Source organism: Geosmithia morbida, assembly GCF_012550715.1.
Source record: "Geosmithia morbida isolate 1262 chromosome Unknown scaffold_8, whole genome shotgun sequence".
In the NCBI taxonomy this organism is placed as follows: domain Eukaryota; kingdom Fungi; phylum Ascomycota; class Sordariomycetes; order Hypocreales; family Bionectriaceae; genus Geosmithia; species Geosmithia morbida.
The window spans coordinates 950,834-967,606 of NW_023336195.1; the positions used below are offsets into that span (position 1 = coordinate 950,834).

Sequence of the window (16,773 nt, forward strand, 5' to 3'; positions counted from 1 at the left end):
CTAGATCTGACGTCTTGTGCCGATGCCGATGCCGATGCCGATGCTGATGCTGATGCTGATGCTGATGCCGTCGACACTGACACTGACCCAAACCCTGGCCCTGACCCTTTTGCTTGTACTGATGCCGATGACGATGATGCTCCTTCCGGGGCCGACGAATCTCCCGTTCCGATTGTACCACCCGATACGAATCTCGACATTTTTTTTCTTTGTTTCTGTTTCTTTTTTTTGTTTCTGGTGTTTTGTGTTTTGTTTTTTTTGCTTGGTATCTTCAAAACTTCCGACCAGTATAGAAGAATTAGCAAGTACTAGTAGTGATTATATCTGCGTGTGCGTGTGTCCAAATTGAGAAATAAGACACCACGCAAAAGTAAACAACGACTTGGTGTGAGTGAATGAAAATGCGAGTTTGAAGATCTGGTTGAGATCATCCCATGACGGGACAGGACAGGGAACACGACCTTCTGTTTCCCTTCTTTTGTACTCGCTTTTTTACTCGCACCAACAACCGAATTTTTACCGTCACCACCGTCACCATCACACCAAAACCATCAAAGCACGCCAAACCCAACATCACAGCACAAAATACGTCATCATCGTCAAGATATCTCAATGTAATCTGAAATCTTTTCTGATCCTCTGATTCTTTGGTTCTTTATGAAGAGCGTACCAGGTGCGAGATATCTATCCACTCAACACATCATGTTCTGTTCTCTTTCCGGGACTCTTAATAGTCTCCAGATTACCTTTTCAACAAGGCCTCGACAATGCACTCTTTAACAATATCTCTTAGCAAACAAGGCCTCTTCACAAGGACTCCCGCGGACTCTCCAGGTCTCTTAACAAGGTTTCTTTAACAGTAACTCTTGATGGAACTATTTATTCTTTGACCAAACAGGAACTGACAAGGCCAGGACTGATATCGATCAATGGGGATTGTGAAAAGACAATCTGTTTGTTAAAGGGGGAGGAAAGTAAAAGACAGACAAAAAAAAAAAAAAAGCATAAAGCTCATTCCTTCTGCTGAGGAAGAGAAAGGGGAACGAAAAAAAAGGAGAAGAAAAGGATCGCTAAAATAATGCAATGCACCCCAATCATGATGCCCCAATCTTTTTTTGCTCTTGCCATCTTCCTGTCTCGACCTTTCAACGGAGACGGGGACGGCAAGAGGTTGGTGGTGCGTAAGAATGATAACCACCTAAACAAGAGATATAAAATGTGTATACTGGTTGTGAAAGAGGATAAGACGTTTTTTTTTCTGAAATGTGTTGCGTAGTCGTATAGTTCATAGCAAGAAAGCAAAAAAAAGAGAAAAAAGGCCGCGAAGCCGGAAACTTGCCTGACGTGACTTGCATCACAGGCCACACAAGACAGTCGAACATGTTGGACAGACGACACAGGCAGCGTCGAATGAGGATGGATCTGATTTCGTTTTTCCCTGATGCAGTTTGTCATCATCCTCTGTGCTCCGCAATCCGAGTGTCTCCTGCCTCGTAGGCAAGTAGAAGAATATAAGAAATGAATGCCCTCAAAGAAGATGCTGCTGCCCGACACTTTGACGTAGCAGGAAACCAAACAAAGAAAAAAAATTTAGAAAAAGTCTATCGGGCAAGAAAAGGGAAAAGGGGGGCGTAAGAAATGATTCGTAGAAAAAAAACATAAGAAAAAAACGAAAACTGGAATCAATAGAAGTAAAACATCGAAACGCCGGGTGACCTTTTGTGCATGTACCAATGGTCCACATAGGTAGAATAAAAAAAAGGGGTGTATATACCCGAACGCGGGGGAAAATGGGAGAAACAAAGACGCCTTCCTTGAAAAAAATAAAACAATAAAGCCGTGGGACGCGAGTTCGTAATGTGGCATCACCCGTAGTAGGGATCAATATCCACGGACCGACGGCTTGACATGGTTCTCTCTCTTGAACCTTCCATTGTTGACAACAACTCCTTCATGCCGATAGGGGGGGGTATCTGAAATGCGTATCGTAGTCCCGGCCTGTGTAAAAAGAAAAAGGAAAAAGTCGAGAAAAAAAGAATAATGGTCGAAAAAAAAAAGTTGCGTCCGTCAAAACCCAGAAATCCATCTTTTGTGTATCCATGTTCCAAGAACAATTTCGTTAAAAAAAACAATTAAGAAAAAAAACTTTTGTTGGTCAAGGTTGGTGAAGTGAAGCGAATGAAAGAGAAGAAAGAATGTTCACCAGAAGAGAAGTAAAAGTCGTCAGCCCATGACCGTCTGGCCATAGGAGTGGGTCGCAAAATAGGGAGCCTGCTTCATGGGGCTGACGCAGTTGGGACAGCTACACTCGGCCAGGCCGTGCTCCCAGCCATGGTGGTGACCGTAGCCATAGCCGTGGACATAGTGAGACTGACGGCCCTGGTAGAATGGGTTCGGCGCAGGGGCGTGCGAGTAGCGTCCGAGGTTGTTGGCGTTGCTGCTGTAGCAGGCTGCGGCCTGGGCGAACCAGTCGTTGTACCTAGCGTTGCTAGACGTGGCAGACAATCCGTAGCCATCGGGTGTGCCGTAACCCGAGTCGGGAGGCGTCAGAGGAGCAGCATTCCAAGGGTTGTGAGTCCAGGCGGACACATCCTGATGGTGGAAGACCTGGTGGTGGTGGTGGTGGTGGTGGTGCGGTTGCTGCTGGTGAAGCTTGAGAGACTCGTAGCGCTCGTACTCGGCGACCTGATCCTGGAGGTAGCGAGAGTGAGGGGAGCGGCGGCTGCTGCTGTAGCGGGCGAGGTCGGTGTTGATGGCGGGCAGGACGGACGAGAGCTTGTCCCTGCCGGCCTGGGCTTGGCGCTTCTTGAGCTGCTGCCACTCACGCCAGTTTTCGAGCCACGCCTGGTAGTCCTTGCTCTTGTCGAGGTTGACATAGAGGCGCCAATTCATGGACTGGACCCACTCAAACTCGAGCGAGTTGAGCTCGGCGACGGGTATTCCGCTGACCTCGGACCAGGAGCGGTTCTGAAAGGTGTTGTCATCCAGAAACTTGCTTCCCAGGAGGAGCGATACGGTGAGGTAGCGCCACACCTGGCCCTCGGAGGCCTTGTAGGGACCTTGGCTCTTCATAGTGTTGATCCTCTTGGCGAGGTAGTTCATGCCTAGGAGGATGGTGGTGCTTGGCAGACGGGTCGAGGTGAGGATCTGCGACACGAACTTGCGGAAGGCCGAGGTGATGGGGGCCTCGGGGGTGATGACGCGGGTGGCCATCTCGGCAACATACTCAGCCATGGCCTCGACCTCGTAGTCGAGGACGGCACACACGCCGCCCGGCATGATGAAGAACGGAGGGGGGGACCGACAAAGAGCTCTGCAAGAACCTTTGCCGAACCGAGGACGTGCGTCGAGTCCTGAGGTGTTCAGCCACCAGTAGAACGTAGGCTCTGCGGATGGGGGGACGTCTCAAGACAACTGACGGCGAGGATGGGAAGAAAGGTAGAAAAGGTCAGGGCTGAGAACAGCTGGAGCGAGTAGACCAGTCGACCTTTAGTCAAGCTGCCGAGCCATTTAACAATACCCGATTATACCGTGATGAGTAGACAGAAGAGGGGTTCTCTTAATTATCGAATCGAGGGTTGCGTCGTGTAGTGATGCCGCACCCGTGTCGCAACGTAAGGGGAAGAAGTCGTCGGGTATTCAGTCAAAGGATACAGAGGAGGCGTTGATGTATGTCTTCCTGCGTTGGAGGACTGGTTTTTTTGAAGAAAGAAGAAAGGCGTCTGCAGTCGTACTTATATTAGAGGGATATTCTGATGTCGGAGGTGTAGTAAACTCTGGGATTTTGTCGGGAAGAGGCAAAACAGCAGCGCGGAGGCAAAGTGGCCAAGGTTGGGGAAACTCACCAAAAGGGAAAGAAAAGGTTCAAAGGGTCGTCGAACAGGGAGAGAAGAACAGCCACTTCATATACATGCAGATGCAAAAAGGAAAAAAAAAGCAGGGTTTTTTTTCCTCTAGACGTTATTGCATAGGCGTGAGTAAGAAAGCGGAGGGTTTATGTTGTCTGTCTCTCAAGCGGGAGATATTACACACGAGAGATGGAAAGAAGGATAAAAAAGAGATGAACCTTTATCCGGTAGTCAAACGGGACAAGGATAAAAGTAAAAAAGAGAAATGTCCGTTGACCCGACTTGACGGATTCAAGGTATTTCGTCTTCTTGTCGGGTTGGTAGGAGAGAATAGGAGAAGGGGGGGAGGGCGGAGGGGAGAGAGAGAGGATGGGGGTGGAGGAGGAAAAAAAAGAGAAAGAGGAGGCCAAAGAAGGAAGAAGAGAGAGAGAGAAAAGGATGCAGAAACGAGGTGAAAGATGATGAGCCCTCTTCCTCCTCCTTAGCGTCTGCTGCGTGGAAACGGGTCTCTGCAGGCGCAGGATGGGCGGCGGCGAAGTTGATGGGCACAGAGAGAGGGAGAGAGCCTAGAAGGGGGGGGAGGGAGAGACTGGGGCGGGAGCGAGAGAGAGAAAAAAAAGCTGGTGTGTGTGGTGGACACCTGGGGACGGCGTCTGAGGCAGTGGACTGGTTGGGACCGGTTGGGACTGGCTAGGGGCGTTTGGGCGGTGGGCACCAGGGGGTGGGTGGACTTTGGTCTGGTGGTCGGGTGGTTTGGGAAAGAGCGACTGGCGTTGCGTGTACGGGTACTGTAGCGTTACGGTACGAGTACTCGTACCTTTCCGGCTACTTTCCAGGTTATCCTCTCCAGGTTACCCTCTCCAGGTTACCCTCTCTCCAGTTTACCCTCCTCTTCTAGTCTACCCTCCTCTTCCAGTCTACCCTCTCCAGGCTGCCTTTTCAGTTTGCCTTTTCAGGTTACGAATGACGATACGAGTGACTGTACATGATGGAGTACAAGTGTCCGTACTCGTACGACTCGCAACCACTCAGATCTCACTACTATCGCCTATTACGGTGCCTTTCACTTCTCAAGTACTACCTAATACCAGTACTACTATTGGCTACCAGCACTAGCATGTAATATTCTTACTGGAGGGAGAAGAGAGAGGTATTGGGAGAGAGAAAACTGTAATGCTCGTACCGTGGTGTGTGGTGGATGGTTGATGCTGCCTTGGCTGCTCCGGGGGTGGTCTAGGCTCTGGACGGTGGTCTCGGGGTTAATACGGTAAGTATGGAGTATCGTACAGTAAGTGAGCCCTGTATCCACAGCAAGCAGTGCCCGCGGTCCGGTACGTACTGTCATCCGTAATTCCATAGTCTCCAAGGCATTGTACATATTATATCCTCGTATGTACTCGTACGGATGTGAGTACCAGATCTATTTTTACTCCCCATACTTTTCCCTGCACAGAACTCGAGAGTATACTTATTACAGAGTGTATTATGTACTCGTGGTAATACCGTACTCGCACAGGGTTTTCCTTCGTATGCCTATCCGTACCGTACGAGAGTATGTTACATGGGTTCCTCTTCACTCCTGCGTGCTATTGCTCAATACATGTACGGCCAGATAGTCTCAATCGGCATCAATTCTTGGCACCTATTACCACTCCAGGGTGGGGAGGATGGCGACGAGAATGACGGACGGGGTGAGCATGAAGAATATTACCAGCATGAAAATCATACCATACATTATTAGCATTACTCTCCCACAGGCACACACAAAACACAGGCGCATGCCGCGCTGTTGTTGTTGTTGTTGTTGTTGTTGTTGTTATTATTATTTTTGTTGCTGTTGTTGCTGTTGTTGTCTCTGTTATTCCCCCGTCCTGGTAAATTACCCTTCAACCCCGTAATTTATTACATGTCTCTAGCAATTTTACGCTCCATGTAATCTGTACGACTCAGTACCAGTAAGAAATCCTCGGCGTCCCAATGTGTGGAAGGGTCTCCCCCCCTCATGGCGCAGGAGATAATAATACACCTGTCCATTATTAGTACGGTACGGAGCAATACCTAACAGTAGTAATATTACATACTCGTAATATATCGTACCGGTAGGTTGCGTGTCCCGTCCCTGAAGTAAGTTTCTGAAAGGGACAGTCTCCCCCCCCCCCCTTCATGGATGGATGGAATGTACCGCGTCCATTCCCTGCTAGAGCCTAAGGGGGGGCCCTGTATCAGTTTATTACAGCGCTCCACCAAGCCGTCTTGGCCTCCAGGCTCCATGGCTTAGGGAAAGTTCATTCTGTGTCTGTTTGACCTGCCAGAGAGAGTGGGAAGGAGCAGACAGCCCTGTTAGATGATTTCGACGCACCTGCTCTTTCCGTGTTGCCCAGCTGACATCTCCGAGAGCTTCTACCCAAGACAGAGGAGAGCGGGCAGTATATTTACGATGCACACTGAGAGTGACCGGGACGCTCCTATATCAATAGTAATAATACTACGTACTTACTGCCTGTATTCTCAGGCTCTTCACTACGTATCTGCATGCCTGGAAAGAAAAAGCAGAAAGGGGTCACCAAAAATCAATACGTGGTACTCGTACATGTGTGGTATGATACTCGTACATATAAATAGCGCTCTTTCACCTCTGACCTCTTTAACCCTGTCGTTGACGGTGGTGGCGGCAAGGGGCATCGCTTTCTTACCTGTACCAAGGTCCGATGGACACACCAGAGGAAGAGAGGGAGAGAAGAGAGAGACAGAGACAGAGACAGAGAGGAATAAAAGTACGAGTAATGATACGTCGTAATTTACCACCTACAGCTTATGGAGTACACTGTACCTCTGTACCAATACCACGGGGGTTGCATGCGCACACCTTGTACAGAGCGAAGCAGTATGACGTTGGCAGGTAACCCGCCACTGAATTCTTGCCCATTGAGATACGTCAATCCCTTCCCCCCCCCCCCAACAACAACAAACGCGCCACCCAACCCACGCCCATGGGCCACCGACCTCTTTTTGCTTTCCAGTGTGTACACCCAGTCATATCTATCCGAGTGGATACTGGATACATCTTTGGATGGCGAGAAGAAGTCATATTGTCAACAGGTTGTGTAGAGAGAAGTGAGAGAGAGAGGTAAAGAATATGCAAGTCGTATCGAAGACTGAGACTCCGTACTCGTACAGGTATTAGTTTCCAATCAAAAGCAGTCGGCGACGCTCCGTACTTACCGAAGCGCCTACACGTCGCCTTGTTGGGAGTTGCAAGGCAGCAAAAGCCAGGCCACATATCACACCTTTGGGGTCACATGATGTGAGGACACTTTATGTGTGCGTGTGTATCTTGACAGCCTCTCTGTTTTTTTTCTCTTGCCTTTCACTCTCTCTGTGTTCTCCTTCCGTTGGGTTCGTGTCTGAAGATGATGAGTCCGTATTCTACGTACCTGTACTCTACTTCTTAGTACGAAAACAGATAGGCTCCGTAAGAGGAGGCTGCGCTAGAACATTACGGAGACAAGACAATTATCCATTGAACTTTTTACTCGTAGTCGTTTACTCGCCTGTGCCTACTACAGAGGCGAGAGAGTCGGGGACTGTCCAATAGGATTCAAGCCAAAGAATAATAAGGGAAGAAAAAGAAGAAAGGAATAATAATAAAAAAGACTGTTTTTTTTTTTCCGCTTCTTCTCCTTTCTTCTCGATACACTCGAGGGTTCTTACCCGCCATCCAATCAGGGTCCTCGAATCCCCGCTGATCCGAACATCAAGGAAAACCCTCAGTCGTATTCAGTAAAGGGTACCGGATACAGGGGAACATCAACCACCTATTCTTTTCCACACATTGTCCGGTCGCGGTTGCCGCAGCGTATTACTAATGCGACAAGCCACATCTCGCGGAGTAGGGAGATATCATTATTATCTGTGTGTCTACGGACTACCTTGATATTCCGTACTAGCATCTTGAATATCGAAAGACGTAGTATTATGCCTGTAATCAATTTTATCCTTGAAACTTACACTTACAGAGAATCTCTCTTTATTCCCCATAGACTGACTGGCCCCATCTAGATCCATATGGGGGAACGAATTCTAGACACGTGACATTCGACATTCGTCAAAGTTACTCTCGTCAGACCGTAGGTTGAGTGGGGGTTTCTCCGTGTGCGTCTAGCGAGGGGAGAAATGCCTCATCATGGTACAGTTCACTCTCTTGTAGACTATACAGAACCGATATTACTTGAAAGAAGAGTGGACAATAGGAGGTGGATTAACAATTAGGAAGGGGGGGGGGTTGAAGAAGAAGAGAGGGGGGGATCGAGGGGAAAAAAAAAAAAGAAAAAAAAAAAAAAAAAAAAGAGAGAAAGAAAGAGAGAAGGAGAATGGCGTAATTCAACCTCTGACGAATTTTCGCCTGTGACGCCGTCGATGCACTTCCTACGCACCGAGACCAACTTCGATGAGGGCTCGGTCTACTGATACGAGAGTCTTTTGGCTGGAACATGTTCCCGCCCGTACAGCTCGGTACTATTCAGTGCCTCTACACCGTAATACGAGTAATATTACCTAGTAATGGTAGACCGCGGTGCCTTGCGATGGTATTGGTGTCAATAATGAACCCCCCCAATGTTTCTTCCACCCGGAGAGAGGGAAAGAAGGACGGTGCAGGGCAGCGGGGTCATGACAGCGATGCAAGGTTTTGCGTGTCGGATTTTCAGGGTCCTACGACAGAGTCGACGACTGTCTGTCGTGGTCGTTGTCCTTGCTGTTCTTGCCTATTCCTGTCCATCACGATGACTCTTTCTTTTCTACCTGTTGTTTCCTTGCTGACAGGTGGCGACATGTACATACACCTGTGATATCACACCGTACAGTACTTCTGTACTGCTAATCCTAATATCAATCAATACCACCCAGACAATTCGGACAATAATATCGAACCTTGTGATGACTCTTAGATGCCGCTGACACGCAATATCCGACTTGGGAATTTACCCCGCCTGCTCCTTCCCCCTCCCTCCTCGCCCCTCCAGGGCCCTCCTATACCACCTACCCACCTGCTGTAGATTTTCTTTTTTTCTTTTTTTCCCCCTTTCTCCTTCTCCTCCCCCTCTATAGGATCCCCATGGGTTGGCACCTCGTCAAAAAAAAATGGGTGCTTGGACTAGTTCAAGACTGCGTCCGACTTCGCAGTTTTGTTTGGTTTCTTCCTTTCTTTTCTCTTTTTTTTTTTTTCACGCATGAGTTTTTAGCGCCTGTAACGTGTACGATGGCAGGCAGACAACAATGTCCATCACAGGCATCCATTCATTCACTCGTAAAGGCTTTTTCCATGATATCCATTATATGAAGGAAAGATTAAAAGAAAAGAAGAGAGGGAAAATGACAATAGCAGAGACAAAAGGCCCGCTAGATAGACAGATCCACGCCTGATATAACACTTCTCCCCGTCTTATCCGAATAATGACATTGTATAACAATGATGATGGAATATAATACATGTAGTAACTCCCTTCTCCGCATCGTCTACTTTCCGGCCTACCCTGTGTTCATTGAAAGCGAGATTCCCCTTCGCAGAACATGTTAGCTTGACGGCAGTTGTACATGTTCACGTATGACTCCTACATATAATACTCACACTCTACAGGTCCGAGAAGTGTATACATCAGTTCAACGGTTGAGCAATACTCGTACTCTCTCGATTCCCTGCTGACCTGTCCGGTGGCGCGTGTACACCCATCCAATGTGGAAACAACCTGCATCATGAGGACGCATTGAGGACGCACTGCACCCGTACCCGCACCCGCATCCGCACCGTACAGCAGAGAAGAAGAGAAAGCTGTAACTGCGGCGTAATATTTATCCAGCCTTGACCCTGTTGGTTAGAAGTGTCAGTACCATGACGCCTTCATACAGGAAGGGTATTACTCCGTATATATTTAGATGTAGAGTCCAGGTTACAGACAAGCAAGTACAGGCTCAGAAGTACGACCTTGAACCATGCGGTATCATCATCACGGTACTCTCATCTTTTTTTTCTCTTCATTCTTCTTCCCTTCTTCCTTTTTACTTTGCTTCTCATATGCTCCTTCTTGTCTTCTGCCATACCAAATACCTCGTGATATACATAGAAAAACATCAATCATAAGAGAAGCCGACGGAAGGGAAGAGAACAAGTTCAACCCCTCATATATGTCATGTTTTCTCATCACAGAAAGAAAAATCGCCCCTCATCCAACACACACACACATTCACATCACACCAAACCACCCCACCTATCCCTCCGGTTTTCGCCCAATATGTCACGAACCAGGAATAATGCAATGCATATCCGCCAAGAAAGGTAAAGAAGAGCAACGGAAAGCTATATATATATATATATAAATATATATATATATATTGATAAAAAAACCCATGAAAATGGAAACACATACACGTACATCTTTCCCCCTCCTCCTCCCCCTCTCAGTCCCTCAAAATCCCCCCCTCCGCCAACTTTTTGAAGAGCGGGCGCTTCGAGGTGGGATGGGAGTGGACGGAGTGGGAGGGCCATACTAAAACACCAATAACACGTGCTGCTTTCTTATCCGGATCCTCTATGGGCATGGGCTACATGTACTCGTACTGGTAGGAATAGCATGTAGTGATCTGGGACTTGTCGAAAACCGATATACTACCTATCTATGCCTTCTCATTGAGAAAATAATATCTCTCATGTCGTCAGACCTTGCTGCCCGACAACTTTTAAAGTAATGATTGTTATCGTCTTCGTCATCATTGCAAGATAAGACAAGAGATTGCATGTAGACACAAGACATAGCTGTTCCCGTGTGCAGACCAGGCAGGCCAGGGAGAAAAAAGGAAAAAGGAAAAATCCTTGAATTGCGCAAGAATAATCTAGTGATACGGGAGGAAACCACCAGGGTCATCGTCGTGTACCTTCTAAAGTCCACTGTACCAACGTCCTTTGGCGGCTAACTTCAACCAACATAAAAAGAAAACGGGTTCGTGCTGAAGGAGGGGGAGAACACGCCTACACTCGGAAAGAATGAAAAGAAGGATAAGTGCACTTGTGCGCCATGATGGCATCTTTGGAGAAACATCTAGGCTATGGTGCAGTGTGCGTGCAGTATGACTATAACAATACATTGCACCTAGCAACGGACTGTGTCGTTAGGATCAAATCTATGCTACAGGGTAGATAGACGTGATGTTTTATATCGGCGAGACAGGTAGAGGATATCGAACTAAGCAACAATGAAAAGGTGGGGCTCCCTGTGCGGCACGTGATCTGGACCGCATGTTCAGGCCGCACGTCGGACTGGCCGTGACAGGCAATCGTCCGCCACTCACCAATGTGTCGTCCATAGTATCTAGATGCTTTGTCATACTTTTACTGTGTTTTCATCTATAGCTTAGGTAAGCGGGATAACGTCGGATCTGTCCCTTTAAACACCCAACTAAGAACATACATCGACCATCGGCATACCACAAGACATACCAAAAAGGGACGAGCATCCTTCTTTTTGTGTGACGATATAAGCGGACGATATGCGTCACTCATTGTGGAATAAGAAATGGACTGTAAATTGTATTTATTATAGTATTCTATCTATATTATCAATATCCTCGACTCAAGATCTAAAGAAAAGTCGACTGCTCATTTCTCCTAAGCTGATCACTATGTGGAAAGAACGTTGTTAGGACTGGTATTCTAGGGCTAAGGTGCCAGGACCTGCTAATAGGGGCTACGAAAAAAGTGGAACACATCTACTAAGGAACGTCATGTAAGAAGTCTCCTTCCTTAATTGAGCCTTTGAGGAAGGAGGGGGGGTAACGATTAATAGACATTACACATCACACGCTATATCGCGCCTTCATTGCTACTTCGTCACTATCTCGCTATCATCTGGCAGATCTTATCAATTATCTCATAACCCCCCCTTACCTAAGCAGACCCCTTGTCTAACACTTACACACATGATGTCTTCCTTGCTCCACTCCCCGCGAGATCCTCCAAGAGGCCTTGAAGACAAGGTACATACATATACGGGAATATACCCACGCCAAGTCTTCTCACTCTTGGCATCAGATCGTCTTCACCTGCGTGAAGGGGCTTCTGATCCCTAGTATGCGACCGATGGATACCAGCCGCATGACCGACTCAGCACTCTCCGTAGTCAACCGTTCCGCTTCCTTGACAGCGTCCTCGAGCGTTGTTGGCCGTTGTAGGATACACGCAAAGGCGTCGATGCCAATATCGTAGTTGACCCTGGCGCCGGTCCCGATCGTACCTGCGATCGCAATGACAGGCAGGTTGTTCTTCTTGGCCAGGCGGGCAATCTCTCCAGGGATCTTCCCCATGGGCGTCTGGTTGTCCAAGCCGCCTTCGGCTGTGAGGACGAGGTCACAGTGGTCAAAGATTCCATCTAGAGACAGATACTCCATGACCAGGTCATACCTCGGCCTCAGAGTGGTGCCTATCAGCCGCAGGCCAACACCGAGCCCACCTGAGGCACCACTCCCAGGTGAGAGTCCGACATTGGAATCCTTCAGGATAGGGCCGGCAACGCGAGCGAGGGCATCCATAGCCAAGGACAGACGCTCGACCTGGAGAGGGGTGGCGCCCTTCTGCGGGCCAAAGACATGCGCTACGCCCTTGCGGCCGCAGAGGACGTTGTGCCAGTTGACGGCGGCGGAGATGGACACGCTGCGGACCCTCGGGTCAAGACCGGCGAAGTCGATCGATGCGAGCCGTACCAAGGACTCGCCGCCCTGCGCTGTGGGCAGGTCGTTGCCGTCTCGGTCCAGGAGACGGGCGCCGAGTGCTTGCAGCATGCCAGCACCGCCGTCACAGGTTCCCGAGTCACCGCAGCCGACCAGGACTCGCTGCGCGCCGGCGTCGATGGCGGCAAGGATCAGCTCTCCGACGCCATAGGTGGTAGTGATGCCGGGGTCCCGGCAAGCAGAGGGGACAAGGCTCAGGCCGGCGGCGGCAGCCATCTCTATGACGGCCGTCTTGACCTCTGTCCGCACAGACTTCTGACCTAGGAAGCCGAAGTAAGAGTCGACGGGATCCCCGACAGGGCCAGAAACGGTGACGGGGTGCATGGAACCCTGCGTGGCGGCCACCAAGGCTCGGGTGAAGCCCTCCCCGCCGTCAACGAGAGGCACCTTGTGCACAGACGCATTGGGCTCTACACGTAGGATGCCGGCCTCTATACAGTCGGCGGCAACGTCAGGTTGGAGACTGCCCTTGAAGCCCGAGGGACACACCAAGATCCGCATACGGTCGCCCGTTGCAGTGATGACCATGGTTGATGATGGCTCGGTGAAAGGGTGACGGGCACAGGATGGGTGGCCTGAGGCGTGGGTGTATCAAAGGTATGGATTCCTTGGACGAGTAAAGGAAGACGGGAATGTCAGGGAGTGAGTGTGCTTATATATATCAAGGCTTGGAATCGTTGGGATGGAGAGTAGGGAGAGAAAAGGAGAAGAATGAGGAAGAGGAGGGGCTTCTTATACAATGCAGAGGATGGCGAAGAGCAACGAAGACGACGCCGACTGACGAGGACCAGAATAGCAGCGGGAAACGATGACATCTCATCGCGTCGCCCAATACATAGCCGCTAGATTCCACCGGATACATTGTGCCACAACGCCACGAAGGCGTGCACGAGATACCAAGGGAACAGGCCTTGGGAAACGGACAGGAAATAAGAGGGGAAACAGGCTCGTCCACGAGTTGACGTCAAGGGCAAGAGAAGGCCAGAGGAGGAGGAAAGGAGGCGGAGGGTAGAAGCCAACCAGGAGCGACCTCGACACATGCCCTCCGCTATCGCCATGCTACGCACGAAATCTTGCTATCTTGGAGTCGAACGGATATCACCGGCAGCCCTCGCGCCCCTGAGCACCCAATGGAAGTGGCCCATGCCGGCTCAGCCACAGCAGAAGCAGAAGACCGGTAGGTCATCGCGGGCACGTCTACGTCCGCCATGCGGTCTTCCGCTCTCCGGCCTCTACGGAGTCAGCCATAGCTGGTCGCCAGCGAATGCCTTGGCGTCGCGCGACCTGCTTCCACTTCGAGCCCTGGATGGGCAGATGGGACACTGCCATCCCCGCCATGAGCTACGCAGTAGAGCCATAACCCCTGCTGTGCGACAGACGACGAGATCTAGATACTTTGGACGATCTATCCGTCGCTACGGATGAACTCACGTGGTTGGGCTGAAAGTGGCATTGGCAAGGGACCCCCCACCCACGCCTTTCTTTTTTCTATCCTCGCCCCCTTCTCTTTCCTCTAGTCTCTATCCTATTATTAGTTCCTCTCGCCCATCAGTTGTCAGCTATGTACACCAGAGACCCCGCGATGCGTGTGCTAGTCTTTGGTTGGGCCGTTGCTATATATATGACCCAGTCATGTAGCTCGCCAGATCGCCTACTGCACCCAGCCACTCCACATTATACCCCGGTCCATTACTTGGCAGTGGTCTTTTTATGGTTTTCAAGGTTTTTGATACGCCCGCCCATCTCCAGTGCCGTAGTTTTCAGGACCACACCTTTCTTTTCCCCCCTTTCCGAGAATACGGATACACTCGTCAGTACGGAAGATCAGCAATGGTGATACGAGCCAGATGCACCTTGTAGACCCACCCTCGCGATCGGTCTTCCAGTGAGTCTCGACTATCTCCTGGCATCGTTATCCTTAACATTTGAAGAGACTTGTCTCAGCCTCATATGGCGTCTTGGACGACAGCCCCTCGGGTCGTCCAAGAGACCGTCGATGTATCTAGCCTGGGAGGCGCAGGTTTCACCGCCACGTTGTCCTGCTCTGCTGAGGAAATGAGAGAGCGCATGCGCGCGCGCGCGCGAGAGAGAGAGAAGCAGCAAGGTGAGCCGGAAGACGAGGTTTCGCCCAAGGAGAGCGAGTGAGGCTAGGGAGGCGAAGCAACGGTTTTTCTTTTCTTTATTTTTTAAAGAACAAAACAGAGAGAGAAAGAACAAGACTAAGATGCACAAGGCGCTTAACCACCACAAGCCAGCATGTTGCTAATCATGTCCTCTGCCATGGATCTCGCAAAGCCCATCATTGCCCGACCTAGAATAAGTATCGGTGCACGCGACCAGGTTCAATACTAGTGATGCCTGCATTGGAAGAACCCGAGAACCCAAGACGGCGTGAATTCGACAGAGTCATCCCTATATGTTTACCCTCTACCTCTGATCTTATTCACAGCTCCTGTTCCCACCGCGGCCATTTATAGTCACAGACTACTTGCATCTGTCTGCTGATCCCCGATCTCCCCCTTTCTCTATCCTGTCCCATCTTCCCGTCCTCCTTTCCCCCTTTCGAGTCAGCCCAGTCTCATTGGCCGCTGCACAAAATCCTTCTCCTCCGTCAGCTTGCTCGACAGCTTGGACGATCGGCAGGTCTTGGTCGTGTAGCTCAGCAGGATGGCGACGGCTACCGTGGGGTACGAGGCAATAATGTTGCGCGCCACAGAGCGTCGATGCAGCGATGCAGATCCCGTGGCGAGACCTGGCCCTGACTCTCACGATGACGATTCTCACGATGACGATTCTCATGACGACGATTATCAGAGCATCCCGTCCCGCGAAGATGTTGAATCTGCCCTTTCCGCCGAGGACAATCTCGTAAGATCCCTACAGAGAGGTTAGGTTGTATCCCGACCGTCCGAGATTCTCTGCTGACCCGCCTCTCCTCGCCCCCCTTGATGGATAGGTGACCTTTGACGGACCTGATGACCCGGCCAACCCCCTGAATTGGTCCAGACGTGCCAAGTGGACGGCCACGATCCTCGTCTCGAGCTTCACCTTCGTCTCGCCTATAGCCTCCACCATGCTGTCGCCGTCTCTCCCCGACCTCGAAGACGAGTTCGGGACCTCGGGCTTCGAGACAAATCTCATCATGTCTATATTCCTGCTGGCTTACGCAATAGGTCCGTTCATCATCGCACCGCTGTCCGAGATGTACGGGCGGGTCGTCGTCTTGCAGTCGTCCAACATGGTCTTTCTGCTGTTCAATACAGTGTGCGGGTTTTCGAAGACCAAGGCGGAGATCATGGTCTTTCGCTTCCTGAGCGGTCTCGGCGGTGCCGCGCCCCAAGCAGTATGTCGTCTTCTCTCCTGCCCACCCGACACGACCACGAACCACCCGCACCCTCTCGCCGGCAACAGACAACCGACACTGACAATCTCCTGCAGATCGGATCGGGCGTCCTCAGCGACTGCTGGTCCGCAGACGAGCGAGGAGGCGCCGTGGCCATCTACAGCCTCGCGCCGTTTCTAGGTCCCGTCATCGGACCGATCGGTAAGACTTCATCTCCTGCCGGTAGACAGCCAGGGAGAGGACTCTGTGTACTTGCTGACCCCACCTCTTGCTAGCCGGTGGCTATCTCACCCAGTACATAAGTTGGCGATGGATCTTCTGGGCAATCTCCATCCTCGATGCTGTGGTCCAGGTCTTGGCCTTGTTCTTCCTTCCCGAGACGTATCGCCCTGCCATCCTAGCCAAGAAAGCCCGCCGGCTGAGGCGGTCGACAGGCAACAAGAACTACCTCACCGAGGTCGAGGCAGCCAACAGGACCTGGGCGGCTCTCTTCAGGAAGAGCATCGTGCGGCCCCTGATCATGCTGACCACCCAACCCACGATCCAGATAACAGGCCTCTACCGCGGCTATCTGTACGGGCTGATGTACCTCGTGTGAGTCGGGCTTGGGAAGATGGACCGCGCTGCTATCGATGGATGCTAACATGCCGGCACAGGCTTGCATCCTTTCCTGCCGTATGGAAGGATAAGTATGACCAGGAGCCTGGGCGTGCTAGTCTCAACTACATCTCGCTCGGTATCGGGTTTGTGATCGGCCTCCAGATATCAGGCCCAGCCATTGACAAGGCATGTTTTACCTCCTCCCCC

At 50.6% G+C, this 16,773-nt stretch overlaps 3 protein-coding genes across 3 annotated transcripts in view; 1 reads left to right on the forward strand and 2 right to left on the reverse strand.

Annotated features, from left to right (window-relative positions):
- Positions 1-2,223: 2,223 nt before the first annotated feature.
- GMORB2_7526 (Cyclin) lies at positions 2,224-3,279 on the reverse strand (the record flags this gene model as incomplete). Its single annotated transcript, XM_035469491.1, has 1 exon — positions 2,224-3,279. One exon carries the CDS (start codon positions 3,277-3,279, stop codon positions 2,224-2,226), a length of 1,056 nt encoding a protein of 351 aa, XP_035321186.1.
- An 8,645-nt stretch (positions 3,280-11,924) lies between these two features.
- GMORB2_7527 (glycerate 2-kinase) lies at positions 11,925-13,151 on the reverse strand (the record flags this gene model as incomplete). The annotated part of the gene is made up of 1 exon (XM_035469492.1): positions 11,925-13,151. One exon carries the CDS (start codon positions 13,149-13,151, stop codon positions 11,925-11,927), a length of 1,227 nt encoding a protein of 408 aa, XP_035321187.1.
- Positions 13,152-15,323: 2,172 nt separating this feature from the next.
- Positions 15,324-16,773, forward strand: part of GMORB2_7528 (Sugar (and other) transporter) — a gene marked incomplete at both ends in the record, with an annotated part of 2,016 nt that continues 566 nt past the window's right edge. The window contains 5 exons of the mRNA XM_035469493.1: positions 15,324-15,491; positions 15,580-15,966; positions 16,062-16,167; positions 16,242-16,560; positions 16,623-16,709. Of these exons, the coding sequence (XP_035321188.1) occupies positions 15,324-15,491; positions 15,580-15,966; positions 16,062-16,167; positions 16,242-16,560; positions 16,623-16,709 (1,067 nt within the window). The remainder of the gene's footprint in view (positions 15,492-15,579; positions 15,967-16,061; positions 16,168-16,241; positions 16,561-16,622; positions 16,710-16,773) is intronic.